This window comes from Poromitra crassiceps (assembly GCF_964638095.1).
Source record: "Poromitra crassiceps genome assembly, chromosome: 6".
Lineage (NCBI taxonomy): Eukaryota > Metazoa > Chordata > Actinopteri > Beryciformes > Melamphaidae > Poromitra > Poromitra crassiceps.
The window spans coordinates 37,663,288-37,686,034 of NC_139627.1; the positions used below are offsets into that span (position 1 = coordinate 37,663,288).

General features: G+C 46.4%; 1 protein-coding gene across 1 annotated transcript; it reads left to right on the plus strand.

Annotated features, from left to right (window-relative positions):
- The first annotated feature begins 1,955 nt into the window (after window positions 1–1,955).
- Window positions 1,956–19,384, plus strand: rev1 (REV1 DNA directed polymerase). Its single transcript, XM_083639544.1, has 22 exons — window positions 1,956–2,232; window positions 2,727–2,802; window positions 6,549–6,681; window positions 9,903–10,071; window positions 10,349–10,897; window positions 11,145–11,980; window positions 12,233–12,331; window positions 12,437–12,553; window positions 12,681–12,807; window positions 12,914–13,042; window positions 13,142–13,296; window positions 13,390–13,509; window positions 13,630–13,850; window positions 13,978–14,150; window positions 14,360–14,589; window positions 14,695–14,870; window positions 14,967–15,260; window positions 16,500–16,599; window positions 16,725–16,930; window positions 17,079–17,229; window positions 17,344–17,446; window positions 17,579–19,384. Exons 2-22 carry the CDS (start codon window positions 2,737–2,739, stop codon window positions 17,688–17,690), a joined length of 4,266 nt encoding a protein of 1,421 aa, XP_083495670.1. The 5' UTR covers window positions 1,956–2,232; window positions 2,727–2,736; the 3' UTR covers window positions 17,691–19,384.
- Window positions 19,385–22,747: the final 3,363 nt, after the last annotated feature.

Sequence of the window (22,747 nt, forward strand, 5' to 3'; positions counted from 1 at the left end):
CGGGCAGGATTTTCTGAGGACAACTGTGCCCAGAGCAGAGCCAGACGGCACACAAACGAGAATAGAAAAAATCCTAGACTGATTGGCTGTCTACAGAAGGACAAGCAAGCCGTGTGAGCGCATTATTGCAGATGAAGCCATACATGCACAGTGCCATATAAACCCATAACAAACAGTTCAAATAAGACAATAGCAAACAGTTCACTCATATCTGCAAAATCATAGGCTATCTATGACTATGTGCAAAATGACATGTAGGCTAAGATTACGCCAAAATGGATTAGGCTATATGGATCAAATGCCTTCGCGACCTATAAGTAGTTCCGCTGACACGCTGCTCTACCACACGATGGCAGCATTACAACACAACTTCAAGCCCATAGCTTCAAACCGAGCTAAACAAGACAAAAGAGGAGGAGCCGGAGATGAGCTGTGTCAAACTAGACAGGGAAAGCCAGGACAATACCGGAAGTATAGCAATTTTGTCTTAAAAATTAAAGCAAAATTTACATTGTTGGTGCATAGTATGGAGAGGTTATTTAAGGATACCGTCCATAATAGACCATCTAAATATAAGCAGGTCATATTTGATGGCCTAACCACAGCCGCTTCGACAGACAATGCAGCCCTGAGCCTTGCTTGTGACACCTCTCATTATGTTCAACCAGGCCAGAGACTTCTTAATGAACAGGAAGCAGCACTTAAGGCTGGGGAAGCATGTCACCAACTCCCAGACCATTATCTCTGTAGCTGCCCAGGGCAGCGTCCTCTCTCCATACTTATTTTCCCTGTACACCAACAGCTGCACCTCCAGCCATCAGTCTGTCAAGCTCCTGAAATTTGCAGATGTCACCACCCTCATCGGGCTCATAATGTTGACGAGTCTGCGTACAGGCAGGAGATCGACCACCAGATTACCTGGTGCGTTTCGCTTCCTGGGCTCAACAATCAGCCGGGATTTGAAATGGGAGTCGAACATCAAAGCTCCCACCAAGAAGGGCACAACAGAGGATGTACTTTTTTTGGCGGCTGAAGAAGTTCAAGGTGCCAAAGACAGTATTGTCACTTTTCTACACCTCCACCGTCGAGTCCATCCTCACCTCCTCCATCAGCGTCTGGTATGCTGCTGCCACCCGCAAGGACATCTCTAGACTGCAGCACATCATCCGCGGAGCTGAAAAGGTGGTCAGGTGCAGCCTGCCATCCATCCAGGACCTACAGACCATGATGCTAAAGCGTTCCCAGAAAATGATGGCCAACCCCACCCATACAGGACATAAACTCTTCAGAATCCTCCCCCATTGCATAATTCTGATGTATTGCGGTACCAGAACCTCCCGTCAGGGACAGCTTCTACCCAACTGCCATCCTCTTCAATGACACCTGGAAGCCCCCCAAAATAAGGCCTTTGTCACTCCCTTGCCCTGATGCCCCGTGAGCAAAACCGGCTCGCAACAAATGGGACATTATCCCATGGACACTTAAACTTGACATTTTACATGGACATTTACATAGACAGTCATTCTCCCAGGGAGACTATCCTACCCCCCACCCCATTATGTCAGGACTTTTACTTTGCACTTTATAATTTATCATTTGAGATGGCTTCCTGTTTTCTCCATCTTCTGCTATTGATGTGACGATCGCTGTGCTGCATAACTGCACTAATCAAATTCCTTGTTTGTATGATTACGAAGCTATTAAAATGAATCTTGAGAATGGCCTCTCCAGATTATTAATATAGCTGAATCGCTTGATTTGACGAAGTAAAGCGATCTTGCTATGCTGAACGCGGAAGAGGGCGTGACTTTGGCACATATGCTCGCTATTTTATTTTGAAATTTCTGACCGGAATTCACAGTTCGTATTGTGGCGTTGTTGAGACTAGCTCGGGGAAGGGAAAAAGCAAAGCGATCAGAAATGGAGAGCGAAGGGACTGGGAGGGTGAGGAAAAAATGTTGAAAAGACGCGGCATGGCAGTATGACAAAATAAGGGGGGACCTCAATCCATGAGAAGGTGTTCCTAGGCGAGTAAAGTCAAGGTTGATAAGTCGAGCTAACAGTTGGTTTTGCTTTGGTCTTGCCTCGTCTGATCAGCGTGCACAAGGCTTCGGTTTGTAACGTAGGTCTTAGCTATCTGCAGAAGTCTGTGGCCACCACCAGCCCCGTGCGAGAGGATCAAAAAGCAAGTGACTTCCGTTGGGGGGAACAGACCGTTGTTTGTTTACAGACGTGAGTAACGTTAACGTTAGGCTACACCTCTGTTTATATGCACTACCATACACCTAGCTAATTCATTGTCTGGGCAAATAACGTTATGCAAGCTAACGTGTAACGTTATTTTCAGCGAGTGCATGCAACGTGTAACGTTAATTGCACTCGGAACGTTAACGTTACCAGAAGATTTGCCGAGCTTGCCATGGACTCACGAAATCGTGTTAATTATTAACACGTGTATATACAGTGCTATTATCACCCAGCTACAACAGAGTGTGTGTGTGTGTGTGTGTGTGTGTGTGTGTGGGTGGGTGGGTGGGTGTGCGCGCGTGCGTGCGTGCATTTGTTTGTATTTCACATTCAAAATCAATTTCTCCTTTAAATGCTGGTATGTTTGTAAGTAATCGATGAAGTAATAAGTCTGGTTTAAACTAGCTGCACTCTGGATCAGGGTCTTCTTGAGCCCAGCTTTGAGTTTGTGTGTTTGACAGCTCGTCCTTTGCTTTCAGGCGGCTCAGTATGAGTCGAGATGGGTGGACAAAGAAGAGAGCCAAATCCAATGATGACAATGGTTGGTCAAGTAGGGTGAGTATTGGTAATCTCATAACCAGCAGTCCTCAGAGTATCTCATTTTCTGCCAGGAATTATGCCATTGAATCGACATTGACCCCAACCCATTACCCCACCCCCAACGGGAAATACAGTATATCAGAATCAGAATCACTTTTATTGCCACAGTATGCTATAGAGAAAAAACATCACATGGATGCAACTGGGACGTATCATCAGTGATGTACCCTGGGGTCATAGGATGTTTCGGGTACTGCAACATCATACACCCTCGCCCAGGTGACCCAGCCGGGGTTGATCAAGCCCTGACTTACGTCCCAGTAGCTACCCACGGTCAGCCCTCTTAGGGAAAGACAGGGCCACTCAATCCGCTGCTCCAGAACTACTCTGCCGGGACCGGGAGGCTCTGGCACGTGGAGGGACTGGGCTCTGTGGGTTGCCCCCTGTCCGGGCTCCTCCTACGTCTCCCCAGGTCCAGGACCTGTGCGTTGCACCAGACTCCCCCGCTCCCAACATTTCATTCCGGTATGATGTTTCTTGGGCCATGGTGGTACTGCAGGCTCCACTTGCGGCTTGAATAGCCCTCCTAAAAGGCCTCTCGTGGATTTGTTGGGCTTCTTCCTCATGCAAGTTACATACAGTACGAGGAATTTGTCATGTCTGTATGCAGCGTAGCGGTCACATCAATATACAGAGATAAGAAGTAGGAAGATAACTAAAGACAATCACAAAGTTGCAAGTGCAATCAAACCGAGTAAATATATACAATATGTACATGAGTGGTGAAGTGCTCTGTGGATGATAAATATGAATTTTCGTTGAATTTACATGAGATTTACAGACAGTTAAATAGACTGTAGAAGGAATCTCCTGCGCTTCAACCCCTCCACAGAGGGAGGTCGGTGCTCTCAGAACAGGACAAAACAATGCAAACAGGTCAATGGGCCACTTCAAAAAAGACTAACCCAATGAGTGAGCTGGAGCACATGAAGTCAGTTCAATACATTTAATAAAAGGTACAAAGAGCTGAACTGATGTTTCGACACGCACTGCGTCTTCTTCAGAGTCAAACAGTACAGGCAGAAATCCCAACACTTAAGAGAGCCTCCGTTCTAGGTGGTAGTTTCTGATTGGTTACAATGGAGTGGGAGGTGGTTAATCAATAAGCCTATACCATGAGAGCACTCACAGAAAAAATAGAAAGGGGGGGCAGTGCTGTGTTAGAGCAGCACTCCCTCTATAAAAATACATAATAAACAACAAGTACAATACCACAACACATCACTTCCTCACAATAAGATCACAGGTAACAAGAGAGGCTCAGTTCCTCATTTAGTCCCTGTGGTTCCACTGTATTCACTGAATACAGTGCTTGGATGTGACATTATTTATACAGATCAAAGCTGAATGTGACTCACTGCTGACTGCAAAACCTCTGAATTATCTAGTATCCACTAGGTTTGCCGTGGGAGTCTGTGTTCCTGCCCACATGTTTCCTCGACCTGCGTCAAGGTGAACAAATCCAATGGATGTCAGGTCAAGACATGACTTATGATAATTTTCTGACATGAAAACATAATCTTAGGGAATGGTGATTTCGAGGAAAATATATTCTAGAGCAGTGGTACACAACCTTACCCTACTCAGGAGCCACATTGACAAAATTACAAAAAAGTCCCTTTCCTCCCTTTTTTTTTATTTTATTTTTATTTATTATATTTTCAATATTTTATTTTCGATTTTCCAGAACAAAGCATAGACAAGACAAACGAACATGCTCAGACACAGGAAAAGAAAAAAACATACATATATTATCAACATTCAATACAGTGTTTCCCCTAGGAAACATTTCAGGCCTGGAGGGATTCCGAAATGTACCCCGACCGCAACGGTGGGGGCCCTCGCTGGCGACGCTAAACTTTTAGCTAACCTGTTTGCATCTATGTTCGCAATGGCATCCCAAGTATCATCATACTATTATGGGATGCGATGCGAACAGTTGTGTTATGGGATGTGCGATTCCCAGGCAACGACACATGTTGACACGTTTTGGAACAGCGCACGATGCTCCTAAAAGCAAAATGCTTATTGTTTTGAATGATTTGGCATCTTATATTACTGTCAACACCAGTATTGTTGTATTGTAATAATATGCCATAAAGGTTTATTGAAATTTTGGGGAGAGCAGGAAAAAAAAAAAGAAAAAAAAATTGCATTTCCTCTTCTGGCCTGGCGAGGGCATCGTTGGCCTGGCGGGCTCGCCAGGCCTGTAGAATGGTAGGGGAAACACTGCAATATTATGTCAACAACTACCCATAAAGGAGCCGCATGTAACTCTAGAGCCTCGGGTTGAGTATCACTGTTCTAGACTGTGTTACAAAGTGTTTAGTTTGACCCATGCGTAGCCACGATTTAGCTCCCAATTGCACCAGCTATTTGCAGCCCGCTTCTAGCCAAAACGCTTTCATTGTATCATTGTAGTTTTTGCCTACTCAGCCTGTGAGATTGATAATATCCCATCATGTTTGCAATTTCACTAATACCCAGTGAGTACCAACCAGGATTCAGCGTTGATTTCTAGTTGAAAATATTCGGTCTGACGTCTTTTCAACCATCTTTTTAGTCATAGGACATGGTAGATTGACTTGTAATAGGGAGACTCTCGCCTTTATTTATCCCACACTGCCCTCCATTGGCCAGCCCTGGGACTAAGCAGTTTGTCTGCCACGTCCCGTGGCAAGATGCGCGCATGCGCTCTACAGCGTCAGCGGTAGTGTTGTGTTCCTGGAAACCAGGAAGTAACTCGATTCGGATTTGCTGCGAAAATGATGTTTCACGGAACTATGGATTATTATTTCATCACGTGGTGAGTACCCGATGTCACAACATGTACATAGAGCTTTCTGGCGCTGTGTTTTGTTGACTTTGAACGGCGATATCGTTATCGATACTATTGCACGCAGACAGCGCAGTTTCTCCAATAGCAAAACTTGGAAAAGTTGCTGAATGGGGCTTTAATTTAAAATGACATAAATATGGAACTAACACGGCTGTGTGCTGCCAAGAAGCTTCCAGGAGTCAGGACACTGGAATGGGAGCACATCTATACATGAATGTATAAAAGTCAGCTTCACTTCAACCCACACTGCATATACCACTCTGAAACACTGCAAGGCCTGGTGGTCGAGTGGTTAAGATGTGTGCTTCACAATCAGAAGGTCCGTGGGTTTTAGTTGCACGACGCCATATTTTTCTCTCAATCAGAAATCGACATCAGAAAAATGTTCACATCAGCCCTTCAGATCGACGTCGATTCGACCTCCAGGACCAAAGTGAATGGTCGTCAGAATGTTTATTGGACGGTGTTATATCGTGGTCAGGCATACACAGAATATTTTACTTTCCTACCTATACTGTTGAAAAGAAAGAAAAGAAAGAAAACCCATTTAGTTCATTTCCGCATATCAGTGCTGTCTGCTCCACCCGCAGCAGTCAGAGCTCATCACATGACGAGAGTATTTATGGATGGAGTTGACTGACAAGACGGCAGAGGATTTGGTGTCAAAGTGGGGAAAAAATGGAAATGGACACAAACAGAAGGGAAAAAACAGATATTGAGCTGACGAATATTTTCTCTTGTAATATGTCCGGTTTAAATGGTATCACCCCCTCCTATCCACTTTACTGCAGTGTCATGGTTGTTGCAAATCGTCTGCTAACTGTCATTCACCATCTTCATTTCTGTCCTTTTTTGTCCGTAGGGCGGCTACATGGCTGCCAAGGTCTCTAAGCTGGATGAGCAGTTTCTACTTGACGCCCCCAGAGAAAAACAGAAGGAAGGGGCATGCTCCAACATCTTCGGTGGAGTGGCCATCTATGTGAATGGATACACAGGTAACTAACTATACTACACCCATCTATCTTAATTTAGCCTATAAAGGCAAAGGATTTAACAACTTACCTTGATCCTGTACTTTCCTATAAGCTCGCTCCTGACTTTTCTTAACATTTAAGTGGTCCTTAAGTTTCTTTAATGACATCAGGGATTAAATGTCCGTGAGAGACTGAGTGGATTTGTGACTGTGAAGCATGACCTGAGATGACTGTTGTGTGAGAAGATGAGGGAGGGAGCAGGAGAGCTGCATAATAATAGGGGGGTTCATATAAGGTACAGCTGCAGACATGAGCCACAGTTGAGACTGTCATGACTTGAACTGCACATTGGTGTAGTTCTGTGCTACTTCTGCTGATTTCAATTTTCACGATTTCTGGTTTCATTGCATTGCATTTCTGATTTCAATTTTCCAACACATTTCTCACTTTGATGTTTTCTACATGTTTTTATACAACTCTAGCTTGGCGCTCTTTAGGGGATATATATCATTGGGAACCTGAACATAATGCTTTAGCTATGTATGATCATGTTAATGGTCACTGAACGTCAAGAGTCTTAAGAATAGCTTATTTGTTCAGAGCTGTCAGTCACTTGTATTTTGTCATCCATTTTGAATTACCAGCAGATGTTCAGTGATAGAACATCTTTCAGTATTGTATTGTAATTCATGTCCCCCTCATTGACGACGTCAGTTGTGTGATTGTCACGGAGTAACTATATCACATGTCATACATGAATTTTTGGCCAGCACACGCAGTGGCGCAGGCCCTATAACAGGGTTTGTCCACCCAATTTGCAAGCCCATTTGGAAGCCCATTTGGAAGCCAATTTGGTCCCACTCAGAAACCATAAGACCTGCCGCTACCAAATTTGGTAGGTAGGTTCACAGAGTCACCTTTTACTATGGGTGGAAAAATTACACTTGTTGACCACTAGGTGGCGCTATAACAACCCTCTTTACATTTTGGTCTGTAACTTTTTCTGTGCTGGCCATATGCTAGGTTTTGACCTAGTCTTGTTTTATTACTATATCCACCCTCCCGTCTTCTCCCAATTGTACTTGGCCAATTTTCCCCTGTTGCCCCGGTCGCTGCACCCCCTCTGCTCTCTTATCCAGCACCCCCTCTGCCGATCTGGGGAGAGCTGTAGACTAGCACCATCTTTCCTCCTCCGACACATGCGCACGCGGCACACATGGACGCCCGACCAAGCTGGAGGTAGCACGGGGGCACGAACCTGTGACCCTCGTGTTGGTAGGCAGGGAGGGAATCTACCCCTACACTACCCGGACGCCCATTGTAGCATCTTAACATGACTTTCAGGAGTTTGTGCAATGATACTTTCATGAGGCTGTTGATTTGCTGGTTGTATGACATGTTGATGTAGCACTCAACTTGAACGGCACAAGGCACCGCTAGGCATGCATTTTTATTATAAAACAAAACATCCAACATTTCCAAATTAATGCATTGTTTTTCAACTACAGGATTTTTGAATGGGGGAAAAAATCATGGTAATGTTTTGTTGACACACTGTTTTGGGGAAAGATGACAGTACTACCCGATGCGTTATTTCGAATCGCACATAGGCTACGCAAAAACCACACCCTGTGCCCACCTACGCAGCAGTCAAGTGCCGGGATTGGCCAGGAGCAAGTCTTTTGTCTTCTTTTGACAGCTGGAATCTCCCACACCACAACCACTGCAGGGCACGCAGCCCAGCGATTTCATGAACCAACTGAATTGCTCTTGATAGCGGACATTGAAATTAATTATTAGTGTATTAACGCTAATGAAAACGTAACACACAAGCTTTTCAAACAAACATTTCCCACACACCACAAACACTGTGCCCAGCATAGCGATTTTATTAACCAAATTGCTCTTGATAGCGGACATTGAAAATAAATTACTGTAATAACGCCAATGAAAACACACGCTTTTAACACACAATCGATTTTTAAACATTTATTTCAAAACATCATTGTAAAATTCAGGCCTTTAGCCAAAGCTTCAATAACAGAGCTCAGCTGACAGTTTAAATTAAAAATATAAAATTAAAAATACAATAGGCTACAGCACATAGGCCTAGCCCCCCCAACCCCCCCCCCCCCCATCCCAGGCCAGCCGTTTGTTCCAGGCCAGTGAAGTCCCAACAATCTACAAAAACATGCAATAATATAAAATCATAGCTAAAAAGTTGAATCATACACAATAAATAAAACCAAACGTAAAGGGTTAGCCTTCCCAATGGCCAAGGGCAGCATTTCTTATTCTGGCCTCATAATAAGCACTGAGGCGGTTGGTCAGAAAGTCAAATAACATTAAAATACATTTTATGCTTTGGTGCGATGTAGGATTTTGTCTTTCAATATCCTCATTGCAGCCTCGCTTGGTGTTGTTGCTTCTCACAGGAATGTGTCCCTGTAACGGAGCCCAACATGAGCATGAGCGCCTGGCCAATCCCGGCGCTTGACTGCTGCGTAGGCGGGCACAGGGCATGGTTTTTGCGTAACCTATGTGCGATTCGAAATAACGCCTACCCGATACCTACGATATGAAAAGTCCTGATGCTGCTCAGCTTCAGTATGACGTTCCTCATTGGTTAATCTATGAAGAGAGATTTAGGGAAGGACAACTTTTTGACAGGCCAGCCGTTTGTTCCAGGCCAGTGAAGTCCCAACAATCTACAAAAACATGCAATAATATAAAATCATAGCTAAAAAGTTGAATCATACACAATAAATAAAACCAAACGTAAAGGGTTAGCCTTCCCAATGGCCAAGGGCAGCATTTCTTATTCTGGCCTCATAATAAGCACTGAGGCGGGTGGTCAGAAAGTCAAATAACATTAAAATACATTTTATGCTTTGGTGCGATGTAGGATTTTGTCTTTCAATATCCTCATTGCAGCCTCGCTTGGTGTTGTTGCTTCTCACAGGAATGTGTCCCTGTAACGGAGCCCAACATGAGCATGAGCGCCTGGCCAATCCCGGCGCTTGACTGCTGCGTAGGCGGGCACAGGGCATGGTTTTTGCGTAACCTATGTGCGATTCGAAATAACGCCTACCCGATACCTACGATATGAAAAGTCCTGATGCTGCTCAGCTTCAGTATGACGTTCCTCATTGGTTAATCTATGAAGAGAGATTTAGGGAAGGACAACTTTTTCAACTTCTGCCTGTTTGTGATTCCTTGGCCTGTTGTTTGTTTGTGAGCAGATCCTAATGCAGATGAGCTACGCAGACTGATGATGCTGCATGGAGGCAAATTCCATGTCTACTACTCACGCTCCAAGACCACCCACATCATTGCCAATCATTTGCCCAACAGCAAAATTCAGGAGCTCAAAGGGGAGAAGGTTGTCCGGCCAGAGTGGATCACTGAAAGGTTAGTTCATTGGCTTGTGTGTGTGTGTGTGTGTGTGTGTGTGTGTGTGTGTGTGTGTGTGTGTGTGTGTGTGTGTGTGTGTGTGTGTGTGTGTGTGTGTGTGTGTGTGTGTGTGTGTGTGTGTGTGTGTGTGTGTGTGTGTGTGTGTGTGTGTGTGTGTGTGTGTGTGTGTGTGTGTGTGTGTGTGTGTGTGTCTGCACATGTTGTATTCTTTAGCGGTTTTATTGTACAAAATTAGCTTCAAATGACTTACCTTGATGTCATTTGTTTACAACAGCATCAAGGCTGAGCGACTCCTGTCCTACCTGCACTACCAACTGTATGCTAAACAGAAAGGCCTAAGCTTCCCTAGTGTGAATCTGTGCCAGGCCCAGGAGACCGCAGGGCCAAGCCATGGACTGCTGCAGCCAAGCCTCCATCAAAACCTTCAACCTCCACAGGACAGCATTCATCACAACCATGAGCCATCCTTGTCCAGCCTCCATAATAACTCCATCTCTAGCACCAGCCACAATCAACTACACCCAGGCAACCTCCACCCTCAGTCCGTCCATCACAGCCCGACAGCTCGCTTAATCACCCCCCAGCCAATCCATCCAGGCCCTCAACACAGACATGTCAGTACAGAGCCCAGGAACTACAGCCCTTTACACACACACCCTCTCTCCAACCCAAGCACTGATACCCATCAGCTAAACTCCTCACAGTCTATTCCCATGCCACCTCATCCCAGTCTCCAGCCCTGGAAACATAACCACCCACAACCTCAGACCAGCTTGTCCTGCAGCCCCCTCCAGAGTAGCTACAGGGAACTGGAAGTAAAAATGTAAGTATGTAAAGTTTTTTTTTTTTTTTTTTTTTTTCCCCAATATGTTTATTGTCATTTTTTTCTTATACACAACATACAGTGACAATACAACTTTAAAGACCAGACACTTTAAGTATGTAAAGTTATTGTGATTCCCCCCTTATTTTTTCTCTTTCTTGCCTTTAAGTTTTTGCACACACTATTGTAATTGTACGCCAGGAACATTGATATCAAGACACTAAGCAGTCATCTCACTGTCTTACAGAAATGGATCATTGCAGACCTCATTGGACTTGATGAGCCATTCAAAAATGAATGGAGCACAAGAGTGGGGCAGTGAAGAGCCTTGTCTTGCCAGAGCCCCACAGGGGGTGAAGGAGGCACCCCTGACCAATGGACACACTCACCCTGTTAATGGTGCCTTAATGCCCCCTATTACGGATCAACCCCCCGTAGACAAGGACCTGCCCCATTGCAGACTTAGCCCAGAGAATAAAGCTACGAGTCCCCCAGTACAGCACCAGACGAAACCTGACCCCTACGATTTCCCCCACAGCCCTCCAAGGCAGCCCAACCAATCCCCTGCCTCTCCATACCAACCCAGCTCACAAGCAACCAATGAACAAAGACCCAAACCCCCACCACCCACTTACCAGGAGGCCATAGCAGCCACAGAATCCCATCCACTCTCACCACAGCCCTGTCAGTTAGATTCAATGACTGAAAAGACTCATCCGCCCCCTGCGTTCCACTCCCTTTCACACTCTCCTGTTCGACTGAACGGAATTCACCACAATGCCTTTTCATCTGACCTCGACTCACCAAACACAAACCTGTTATCATCCACCACCTGTCCGCCTGATCCTCCCGCTAACAAGAACTCATCATCTAAGTCTGCAGCACAGCTGCTGGCGCAGACAGGTGGTATAATCTCTGAATACTACTCTCACTCGCGTTATCACCAAATCTCCACGTGGAGGACTGGTTTTTCTGAATATGTCAATGAACTGCATAGCAGACGGCGAACAGTGGGGGGTGCTACCTTTCCTGGGAAAGATCGACTGAGGAAGTGTGTGGCCCAGCGCTCTACAGACAGTCAAGGTAGAACCGTTTTCTCAACCAAAATCACCAAAGCTGAGATAGATTAGTGCAGTCCCACTGTCTAGCCCCTTCCTGTTAACTGCCAAAAATGTCTTTTTGAGAAGAGAACATGAGGTTTATTGGAGTAGCCAAGTTTTACATGGGTGTCTGGGCATGTAGACATGCATGTGGGATCGTTAGACGCTGTATTCATGTCTTTTGTGTGTTTTGCATCACTCAACTGATGTTCTCATATGCATCTGTGTGGCTCAGGAACATCAGCACCAGTGAGTGTTAAGTCTTGTATTCTACATGTGGACATGGACTGTTTCTTTGTGTCTGTGGGGATCAGACATCGATCAGAGCTCAAAGGCAAGCCACTCTTTGTGTAAATTGACACACACACATAGAAGAATCGTATGCATCCAGCCAAAGCTCTTAAAAACTGAAGGAGTCCCCCTTTCTGCTCGTCCTCAGGGAAGCCTGTGGCTGTGACCAGTAGCCGTGGGCCGGGTCGAGTGCCATTGAGACCTGGGGCCAATCCTCAACTGGAGCAGCAATACTACCAGAGGAAATACACTTGTGGTCAGCTAGGTGAGCCTTTCACAGGGAGAGTGCTGAGCTCAGACCTCTACTTATACAGGCCAGGGCAATTCCTTTGAAGTATTACTTAACAATAAGTCATGTGCTTTACTGAATGTACCCTTGTTCTGCGTGTCAGAGAGGAAAGATGAGGACCTAGAAGGAACTCCTTCACCAGAGAGTCCTGTCTCTCATGCCAATGGAGTAGACCAGGATGCTACTGCACTCTCAATGGCAGAGATTGCTTCCTGCAGTTACGAGGCTAGGTAGGACAGACACACGCACAGTAACATCTTGCATCTTGTTGATTTCCAACACTTAACTATTTGTATCTACTGGGAGTGCTAACAGCAGGTTGGCTGTCTCTCTCAGGCAGGCGGGGGTGAGGAACGGGATGTTTTTTGGCAAGGCAAAGCAGTTGTGTCCCTCGCTGCAGTCTGTCCCATATGATTTTGAGGCCTACAAAGAGGTGGCTCTCACCATGTATGACATCCTGGCCAGGTAAGAAAATATACTCATCAATTCAGCGTGTTTTCCTCTTAATTGAATCTGTCTGCAAAATAAATACAAACCCTCCCTTCCGTTACTTTTTCTTTGCAGTTATACCCATGACATTGAGGCTCTCAGCTGTGATGAAGTGTTGATAGATGGCTCTGCTCTGCTGTCAGAGTTGGGCATCAGCCCAGAAGACCTGGCCAGTGCCATCAGAGCAGACATCATAGAGAAAACGGGATGCTCTGCTTCAGTGGGCATGGGTGAGTGCATGTCATGTTATACTTTAGCCTCTGTCGGTAAAATAGATCATGGCAGTGTTGTTGTAAATGCAATCTGACCTTTCACCTGTTCAGGGTCCAACATCCTGTTGGCTCGGCTGGCGACCCGTAAGGCCAAGCCAGATGGACAGTACCTCCTGAGATCCGAGGAAGTGGATGATTTTATCAGGGACTTGTCTGTGACTAGCTTACCAGGTAGATACAGCACCACCTGCTGGTCGTGCTCATAAATCTACACTCATTCAATTTTCTCAAGGTAGATATTTGAGTAAATAGAGTAGTTGTATTAATTAACATAATTTGTCTCTGCTTTAGGTGTAGGGCCCGTAATGGGCCGCAAGCTGACTGCGATGGGAGTGAATTCATGCGGGGACCTTCAACAAGTGTCTCTGTCTCAGCTGCAGAAGGGGTTTGGACCCCGCACCGGACAGACACTCTTCCGCTTCTGCAGGGGCCTAGATGAGCGGCCGGTCCGCTATGAGAAGGAGAGGAAGTCTGTTTCAGCTGAGATGAATTACAACATCCGGTTCACTGGGGTTAGACCTACTCTCTAAACCCCCCCCCCCAATTATTCTCAATTCATCCTATGCTCTCTCTTCTCTCATTCTTCATGCATTTCCCTTCCCATCTCCCTCTAACCCTCTGGTCTCATACTCTGACCAGGTTGATGAGGCAGAGTGTTTCTTGACCAACCTGTCCATGGAGGTGCAGAAGCGTCTGCAGGAGGCAGGGCTGCGGGGCCGCAGAGTGACCCTTAAGATCATGGTTCGTAAGGCAGGAGCACCAGTGGAGTCAGCTAAATACGGCGGTCATGGCGTATGTGACAACATAGCCAGGTGAGAGACTCACTGTGGTCACTCACTCTGTTGACAACAAAGTAGAGTCTGCACTCTGCACACTGGTCAATTCTGCTCCCACCATTTATTGAGTTACCACAAAAGCATGTGACGTTTCGGGGCAAAGCCCATCTTCCTTGTCTGGACGAAGGGCCTTTTTTACATTTTGTCACTCTGTTGACTTATCTGTTCCTCCCTCCTTCCGTCAGGACTGTGATGCTGGCTCAGTCTACCGACAGCGGTCAGCTGATTGCCTCTGCGGTCATCAAGCTGTTACATGCCATGAAGCTGCAGGTTCAGGACCTGAGGGGAGTGGGTATCCAAGTGCAGCTTCTTGAGGGAAATCATGCTGCCCCCCAGGACTCCACGGGCTCCCGGACACGCTCCATCAAAGACATGTTGCTAGGCCAGGGACTCACTGCCCGATCCAAAAACAGAGGTTTGTATATTGTCTTTCTGTTTATTTTTTACTTTGACTTATAGTCATAGATGGAGATGATATGTATAGATTCAAATAGAATCCAACATCATATCATTGTTACAGCTGCCGACAGCTCAAATCAGGAAAAGACTTCCTCTACCACAGCCCCATCTTCACACTCGTCCCCTGCCGAGCCAGTCCCGGGGACAAGCAAGGAACAACAACCAGCTTTCAGACAAACCCCAAAACACACTCGAACACGTCTCAACTTCAGTATTGAAGTCCCCTCCCCTTCACAGGTAGGGACTTTATTGATATTAATGTTTCATAGACAAGAACCGGGCAACAAAATGTCTTTTTAACAGATTTTTTTTGTTTGTTTAATGATTGCCAAGGTGGATCGTTCTGTATTGGAGGCCTTGCCTGCAGAGCTGAGAGAGCAGGTGGAGCAGTCGTGGACTCATCAAGAAGGGAGACCCAGTAACCCTTTGCGCTATTCCCCCAGCCCACAGCCCTCTGCTCCACTTCTGAAGCCCTCCTCATCTCACCCTCCTCTAGCCTCCTGTCCTCCTTCCCCTACTGCCTCTGGTCCTCCACTGTATGCTCCGCCTGTTGGCACCTTGGTACTACAGATCCCAAATCAGACAGGTTCAACGGGCATCATACTGGAACTCCCCGACTTCTCACAGGTACTCTTTGCACAAACAAAATTCACACCTTATGCATTTCTTAGCATCTAATACATACTGTAAGTATTCAGTCAGTCAGGCATCACTAATTGAACAGGGCTATCAGCTGGGCCCTGAAGCTTACTATCACACTCGACATTCACACATGCACAGTTCAACACTGACTTCAACCAAATCTTTGTCACTCCATTAATGCAAATCTAGATGGATTGCCTGCACTGCCGGCAATATTTATTTTGTATTATTATTTCTTAACTCATTGAGTGCCATGGACGAGTATGTTCGTCATTTCGTTTAGTAACGTAGAGTGCCAAGGACGAGTATGTTCGTCAATTGCGTTTTTTGACGGTGGGACGTGGATCAAAGCATCAGGCATCTCCTGTACAAATATGGGAGCTATTGAAGGTGTATAACCTATTTTACGGACTCATTAGGTGGCGACAGTGCTCTCCAGATTACAGAAAGGTCCGGAAAACTGCAGGAAAAAGCCGTGATCAAAGAGAACCCAATGCATGCTGCAGCCAGAGCCATATAGATTGCTCTGTCTGCAGCTGAAGTTGGCTGCGAACATCAGTCAATCCGCGCCCACAACTGAGCTCCTCTGCCTCTGTCTGTCTGTCTGCATATAGTTTCTCCACACGATTACCGGCCAGAAAGGCAGCACCCGACGCCGAAGGGCCAAACCTTTCCCTGCAGTCCCGTTTGGCATTTCCTTGTCGCGCTGGGAGCCGCCCGGGAGCCGCCCGGCGCAAAAACGGAGGCTCCGAAAATAGACTGGGTGCGTGTGGGGAGGAGTTTGCAGCTGAGGGGGGGAGAGGGGGGTGGAGCACGCAGGCTCCACAGAACTACACCACGTCACTACATCAGAAAATATTAGCTAGAGTCAGTGAATGTGCCTGAAATGCTTCATTTCACAAAAGGCTGAATATCTCAGCTTATAATTTGAAACCTGTCTTTTTGCTCAAAACAGCCTATCTTCTCCGGCTCATAACTAAAGAACGGAAAATGGTATCAATAAACTTTTTTTTGCAGATGATAGAAGAGAGTCTCCTCGTTCTTTGTGCATGTTCGGTGTTTACATAGTAATATCACACAATATTCTGTGGGCCTCGAGATATCACTGAAAACGCTCTGAAACTCTGGCACTGGGAGCTTCCGTTCTCCAAAAGTGGCTGGCACTCAATGAGTTAATAACTGGGTGTTGTACTTCACTTAATCTCTCGGTTCTCTTGGCTATAGGTTGATCCGGACGTGTTTGCTGCTCTTCCCAAAGAGCTCCAGGAAGAACTGCGGTCTGCCTATAACCGCATAGACAATGACCAGCCCCAGGGAAGAATATGTAAGTTCCAAGGCCAGTGGTTTGAAAAGTAGGGTCTTTGTCAGGAATTAGCACTAGCAGCAGTGTGCTCTTTATGCATTTTCTCTTTATTTCTTATTATTTTGTTTTTCTCTATTTCTCTGCAGTGGAGCAAAGGAATCCCTTATTGCAGCTGAAACAGTCAGGAGTTGGAGTTGGGATTGGTCGCGTGAAGCGGCGCTACAAGAGAAAGAATGCAGTGAGTCCTTCTAAGAAAGGAGCATCCCCTCTGAAGAGGCGTCACACAGGAAACAGCCCAGCCAAAACCCTTCCATCCTCTATCAAATCGAGAGAAATGATCAACGGATTGAAGGTGAGCTTATCATCAGTTTCTCACCCGGGTTTTAGTCAAGGTTATTGTTGTATGGTGGCGTTATTTGTAGATTCACTGTTTATTGCAGCATGGAACTTGACTAAAGTGAACTTTGACTCTTTGGCTTGCATCTGTTCCTCCTCCCCAGACTGAAAACGGTCCCTCCACCTCGTCCTCAAAACAGGACATGCCAGAGCCTCTGTCGAAGTTCATTCCCCGCCCCACTCCGGCACTTGCTGGAGCCTGCGACCTGACAGACATCAGAACACTCCTCCGGGAATGGGTCACCACCATATCAGGTATAGAGGGAGGAACACCTCTGTCATAATGTAGGCACATGCAGTTGTCTGAGATTTATCTGTAGATTGTGAGGTTGCGAAATACATTTTTATGCACTTCTCACTTCCTCTCAGAACCCATGGAGGAGGATATCCTACAAGTGATGAAATACTGCACTGATCTAATTGAAGATAAAGACCTGGAAAAGCTGGATTTGATCATAAAATATATGAAAAGGTACAGTCTCTCCGTTCCTGTTCCTTGCTCCCTTCGCTGATGGTTCTGCATGATCTATTTGGCTTAAGATACACTCTGTATACAATTGTATGATATTTTTGTCCTCACCTTGTGCCTTATGATGCTCTGCAGGCTCATGCAGCAGTCAGTGGAGTCTGTGTGGAGCATGGCTTTTGACTTCATCCTAGACAACGTGCAGGTGGTGGTGCAGCAAGCTTATGGTAGCACCCTGAAGATAACATGAGTTCTCGCTGTCTTTATCCATTATATCACCACGTTTTGTTGCTGCTGCTAACACCACAGATCATTTGCTAGGACGTTCCCAGTTGCTTCCCAGGAGTGAGACTGTGATGGTGTTATAAGAGCAACGGCATCACTTCATCAGTATTTACATCGTTCACTGTACTGTCTCACCAAGGGACAAGTAACGCAAACTGGGAAGGGCTGGAAACTGTATATGCCCCACTCATCAAAGCCCAGAACAGTGAGGAGAATCATGCCATCGCAAAAAAATATATTATTAAATTTCACTTTTTACAGGAATGATGTACTCCCTTTTGAACGTATGTGAAATTTGACACACATACATGCAACATTTGTGCTGACAGTGCTTAAGCATTTCTAATAAGGCTCCGTCAGCTTACATGCCTCCCTTGACCTGGTGGGTATTTTCCTTTGAGATGGCGGTTGGTTCCCCCTTGTGCACCCCAGGTTGGATTGATCTGTAAGACAGACAAATCACAAGGTTGAATTATTTTCCTTCATTTATGTGAACTCACTCTAGGTTGAAAATAATTACAATAATTAATAGCCATTGATGTTTAAATGCATGCAATCACTGGGCTTTGTACCACCACTGCTACAATAGAATTATGAGACTTACAGAAATGGGAATTAATTCCTATTCTAATTTTTCATTAATGTTTGTCTCTCCGCATGGTAGTATCTGCCACTGCCATGTCACCGAAAAGCAGGCAAAATAATAACCTGCTGCATATGCCCCCACCCCCGTATCTTCTGCAAAAAAAGTGCCAAACTTTGTTGTTATAGCATGTAAATAATGTTTTCAAATATCCTTGTTAAAAGTTTTAAAAGAAAAAGTGTATGCAGAGGGTTTAACCTCTTGTATTCTTTACTAGTGTATTCTTAGTAACTCTTTAATTCTAAATCTTTTGACTCTTTAATCGTTTTTCAGTGTTCAAACATGGAAATTAGGAGCTGACCAAAGCACTTATTAGTTAGGTTGGCTGTTGATTTCTCAGTAGCACTCTGATTTGTGAGGTGGTTGGGAGGGGTTATGGCAGTCCATGAGTAGCCTATGCATTTCATTTTTCACAAGTGGGATGCCCCCTCATTTGACATGTAACACTTCATACATTTGTGTCTGGAATGGATCTGAGTATTCTAGTGTCTTTCCAACCCGTCTCATAAATCCTAATGGAAATAAAGCTTGATTTGTTTAGGAACAGAGGATCTGATTTGTAACTGTATGTAACCCATCTTCTGTCCCTGTGTAAATGAAGCTGAGGAGACAGCAGTATGTTAAAGTTAAAGATGAGTGGCAGTGAGAGAAAGCCAAGTAGACTACTCAAGAACAGAGGCAACAGACTGATTTTCTTGCGACCTCATCAGTGTCTCAGAGACACTTATCTAGCTATGTGGGTGAAAACTTTAAAAGGTTGTTCAAAAATTAGGGCCATGTGTGTAAACCAGATCAGTCACTATCGTTTTTTCTTTATCCTGGTGAAATGATGAATGTAATTCAAACCACACAAGTATCCATTCACTTTCAAGAACTTGCTTCTCTTCACCTGCCATATCTTTTCTGAAGGGAATGGCCAGGAGTTACAATTGGTCAGTCCGTCTTCTCAAAACTGGCCTGTGCCTGAAGACCTGAAGCTGTGACATTTGTTTGTATGTTTTCTAAATCTTGATAATAAACTGTAAACTCTGCTTTATCAGCTAAAAGCCTTTGTCACTTTTTCAGTCCCATCCATACCTTAGAGACAGTCCGCATGTCTGGGAACGCCCATACAGGCTCTAGGAACGCCCACAATAGACACTGGTTAGCTGGCTCAGCCTGGCTGGGGGCGTGGTCAGGGTGGGGTAAAAAACCCCATTCTATCCATTCAGCAAAGTTAGAATTTAGCTGATAGCCCAGCCCAGGCAGACACGATCAGGGATTTAACCAATGCAGTAAACTCTGAGCAGACGTCTTGTGTTCTGCTCTAGAACCCCCAAACCTGTAGTTTAGAGCCACAGCACCGTCTTTTGGTGAGTCAGCCCATGAGATATATCAGCGGTTTTACCCCACTCGCACGCCAGCCGTTTAACATTTTGTGGGCGTTCCCAGACATGCGGACTGTCTCTATGGTCTCATCCAATATTATCCAGCTCCAGCCGGGGCCAGTATAGAGCACGCCCCCTAAGTACAGAATACGCCCATAGGCGAATCCTGCTATCTAAAGAGCACCTCAAACTAACCGTCCAAAGCGCTCCTTCCCAAACAAGAGAATGTTACATAATACATATGGCATGTTTTACATATTCTCACAAAGTGATCTAGATGGATAAATAGCACTACATTAACACAGCTTTTACATTTCTATATACATGGAATATCATAATTATTACATCTTTATTATCACACCATTACCCCTATTATCATGTTACTAAGCTGTAATGTAAAGTGCTACCAGTATTCCATGACAGCCTATTTGTATACTGCTTGTGTTTTTGCCAATGCCATACAGGCAGAAAATGTAATGCTGACAGTTAATAAATGTGAAGGAAGCACTGGGGGAAACAGGGAGAAGGATACTGCCTCCACAGAGAAACCAGTGACACACAGAAATTTCAGAATCACGTTTACAACATCGCTCTCCTTAAACACTGATGAGAATAGTTCACTGTGCAATCAAATCATGAAAACTTGGCTCACTCATTGGTCTCAGAACTTTAGAGACTTTTTTTATTGGTCATGGGCCGACTATTCCACTGGCTAGAGTATTGTAGCGAATCAGGTATTCGCCCAAGGAACCGGAGACTTATCGTTGGTACAGGCTTTTATTCTTGGCTTCACATACAGCTCCTAGCGGTAGCTTCGCTGCTAGCTCCACACACGACCAGTCAGCTCGCTCACATATCCAGACTGACTCCTGCCTCGAGACAGGAAGTGGCACTAACAGCATCTAGTATGCTGCCTTCACGTAACGTCGTAATCCCCACAGACATGTCAAACCCTGGGTCGCTACATACTCCTCACCCAACATTAGTCAACGCCCACGTTGACACCCACAACCCACACATATCCCCCTGTACCAAAACACACCAACACCAATAACATTTTTCCATCACCACATCAAATTCCATTCCCATTCAAATAATGTCTAGTTTGCATTAGGCACTCCATAATGTCTAGATTACATTAGGCACTCCTTAATGTCTGGTTTACATTAGGCACTCCATAATGTCTAGTTTTCATTAGGCACTCCGTAATGTCTAGTTTACATTATTTCCCTTCTTTTTCACACATTTCAATTTAACACAAACCCCAACATCTTCAATTCAACAATAACCCCCACATTTAGCTTATTTCTTTCAACCACCACCATTATTTATTTTTTTCCTTTTACCATCCATTTAAACCACCACCATTTCCATCCCCCCTTTCAAAGCTTCTGTCCCACCTGAAGCACCTTAGTCCCTCTCAGCCCCCAGTGGGGTTAGTCCTCTACAGTGTGACTCTCATCGGTCCCTTTTCTGCGCTCCACAGCCAACGCACGCACTGCAGTAGCTCCGCACGTCCTCTTTTTGTTTGCCCCAGTAGTAATGTTCACGAACACGGCGGAGTGTCTCTTCAGGCCCGAAATGACCGGATCCAGGGCCCTTGTGCGCCCCCCTCAGTGCCAATTCTCGCAGGTAACGGGGTACAACCCACTGGAACCCCTTTTTTCCGTGCCCTGTCTTCCCCAACATCCCCTCATCCAGACGCAGGTCCGAAAACATGGCCCACAGTCCCTTCGTGGCACCGGAAAACATGCGAATCTCCTCCACAGGGGGCCGGCGTCCGGCCGCCACCCACGTGATCCCCGGACCGATATCCGCGTCCTCCGCCTGTCTGCGTATCCACTCACCCCTTGTGACATCCGTGATGTCCCTGACCTCGTCTGTCAGGTCCACCTCTAAACAGTCCTCCCGTCCCCCTCCCCCAGGGGGCGGCGTGCTCAGGGCAGCAGGGCGAACACCACCGGCATCCATCTCCACCTCGGCTTTCTGCACAGCAACCGTGGGGGGTGTGTAGCGGCTAGGTTGGGCCGGCTCCTCCGGCGTTGACCCCTCTCGCTCACCCGGAGACACGAGCGTCGCTCCCCCGACTGTAACAGCGTGGCAGATGATGTCTCTCTCTTCCCTCTGGCTGTTCAACACGATCCCCGCTCTCCTGATGGTCTCGTCGCTGATGATGATGTCGCCCTCTACCGGCTGGTATGCAGAGCAGCTAGGCTCCTCCGGCGTTAGCAACACCCGCCCATCTGGACACACAGTCCACACTCTCCTGACCTGAATAGCCGGCTCTGCACTGCTCCGCTGCCTGTTGCTCCGGCTGCTCCCCCGCCTGTGTGTCTCCTCCGGCCTCCACACTCTCAGTGCAGTCTCTGGCTAAGTGCTCCCGCGAACGGCAAGTCCAGCAGAGTCTCACCTGCCCGCCGCCTGCACGTCTCTCTTCTCCCGCTGTCCTCCGGTCCCCGACAGCCTTTCGACACTCTCTGGCCAGGTGTCCAACCGCACCGCATGCCCAGCAGGCTCCCTGCTGTCCATGTCGTTGTCCCGCGTACCTAGTCTGTTCCCCGGGGCCGCTGCGACACCACCTCGCTCGGTGCCCAGGTTCCTTGCATGTCCAACACAGTCTCTCTTGCGGCTCCTCCGGCCGTTCTCCACGCTGCGCCACCACCGCGCTCAGCAAGCCCACATGCTGCATGACTTCTCGTAGCGCCCGCATCAGCTCCTCTGCCCAGGCAGGCGTAGCTTCCAACAGCCGTCCGATCTCTTTCAACACACGGGCTTCCATGCCCGCCAGCATCGAGCCGAACGTCAGTATAAGGGGAGCCAGTATAAGCTCCTTCTCCCCCCCGTCCACTGATGACCATTCTCCGTCGTGCACCATCGCACGTGGTGCTCTTAGCAGCTAGCAGTTAGCAGTTAGCACCCCTGGTAGCTAACCTACTACCGCTAGGTCGCTCGAGCCCAAAAGCCGTCCCACGCACAGTCTCTTTTGCCGTTCCTTCTCACCCTCTCCCCTCT

Bases quoted from the DNA above. Each gene is read 5' to 3' on its own strand.
- rev1 (XM_083639544.1), top strand. From the start codon at position 2,737: ATGAGTCGAGATGGGTGGACAAAGAAGAGAGCCAAATCCAATGATGAC. The intron at 10,898-11,144 runs GTAAGTATGTAA...ACTGTCTTACAG, and splicing joins AGGGAACTGGAAGTAAAAAT to AAATGGATCATTGCAGACCT. The intron at 12,808-12,913 runs GTAGGACAGACA...TGTCTCTCTCAG, and splicing joins TCCTGCAGTTACGAGGCTAG to GCAGGCGGGGGTGAGGAACG.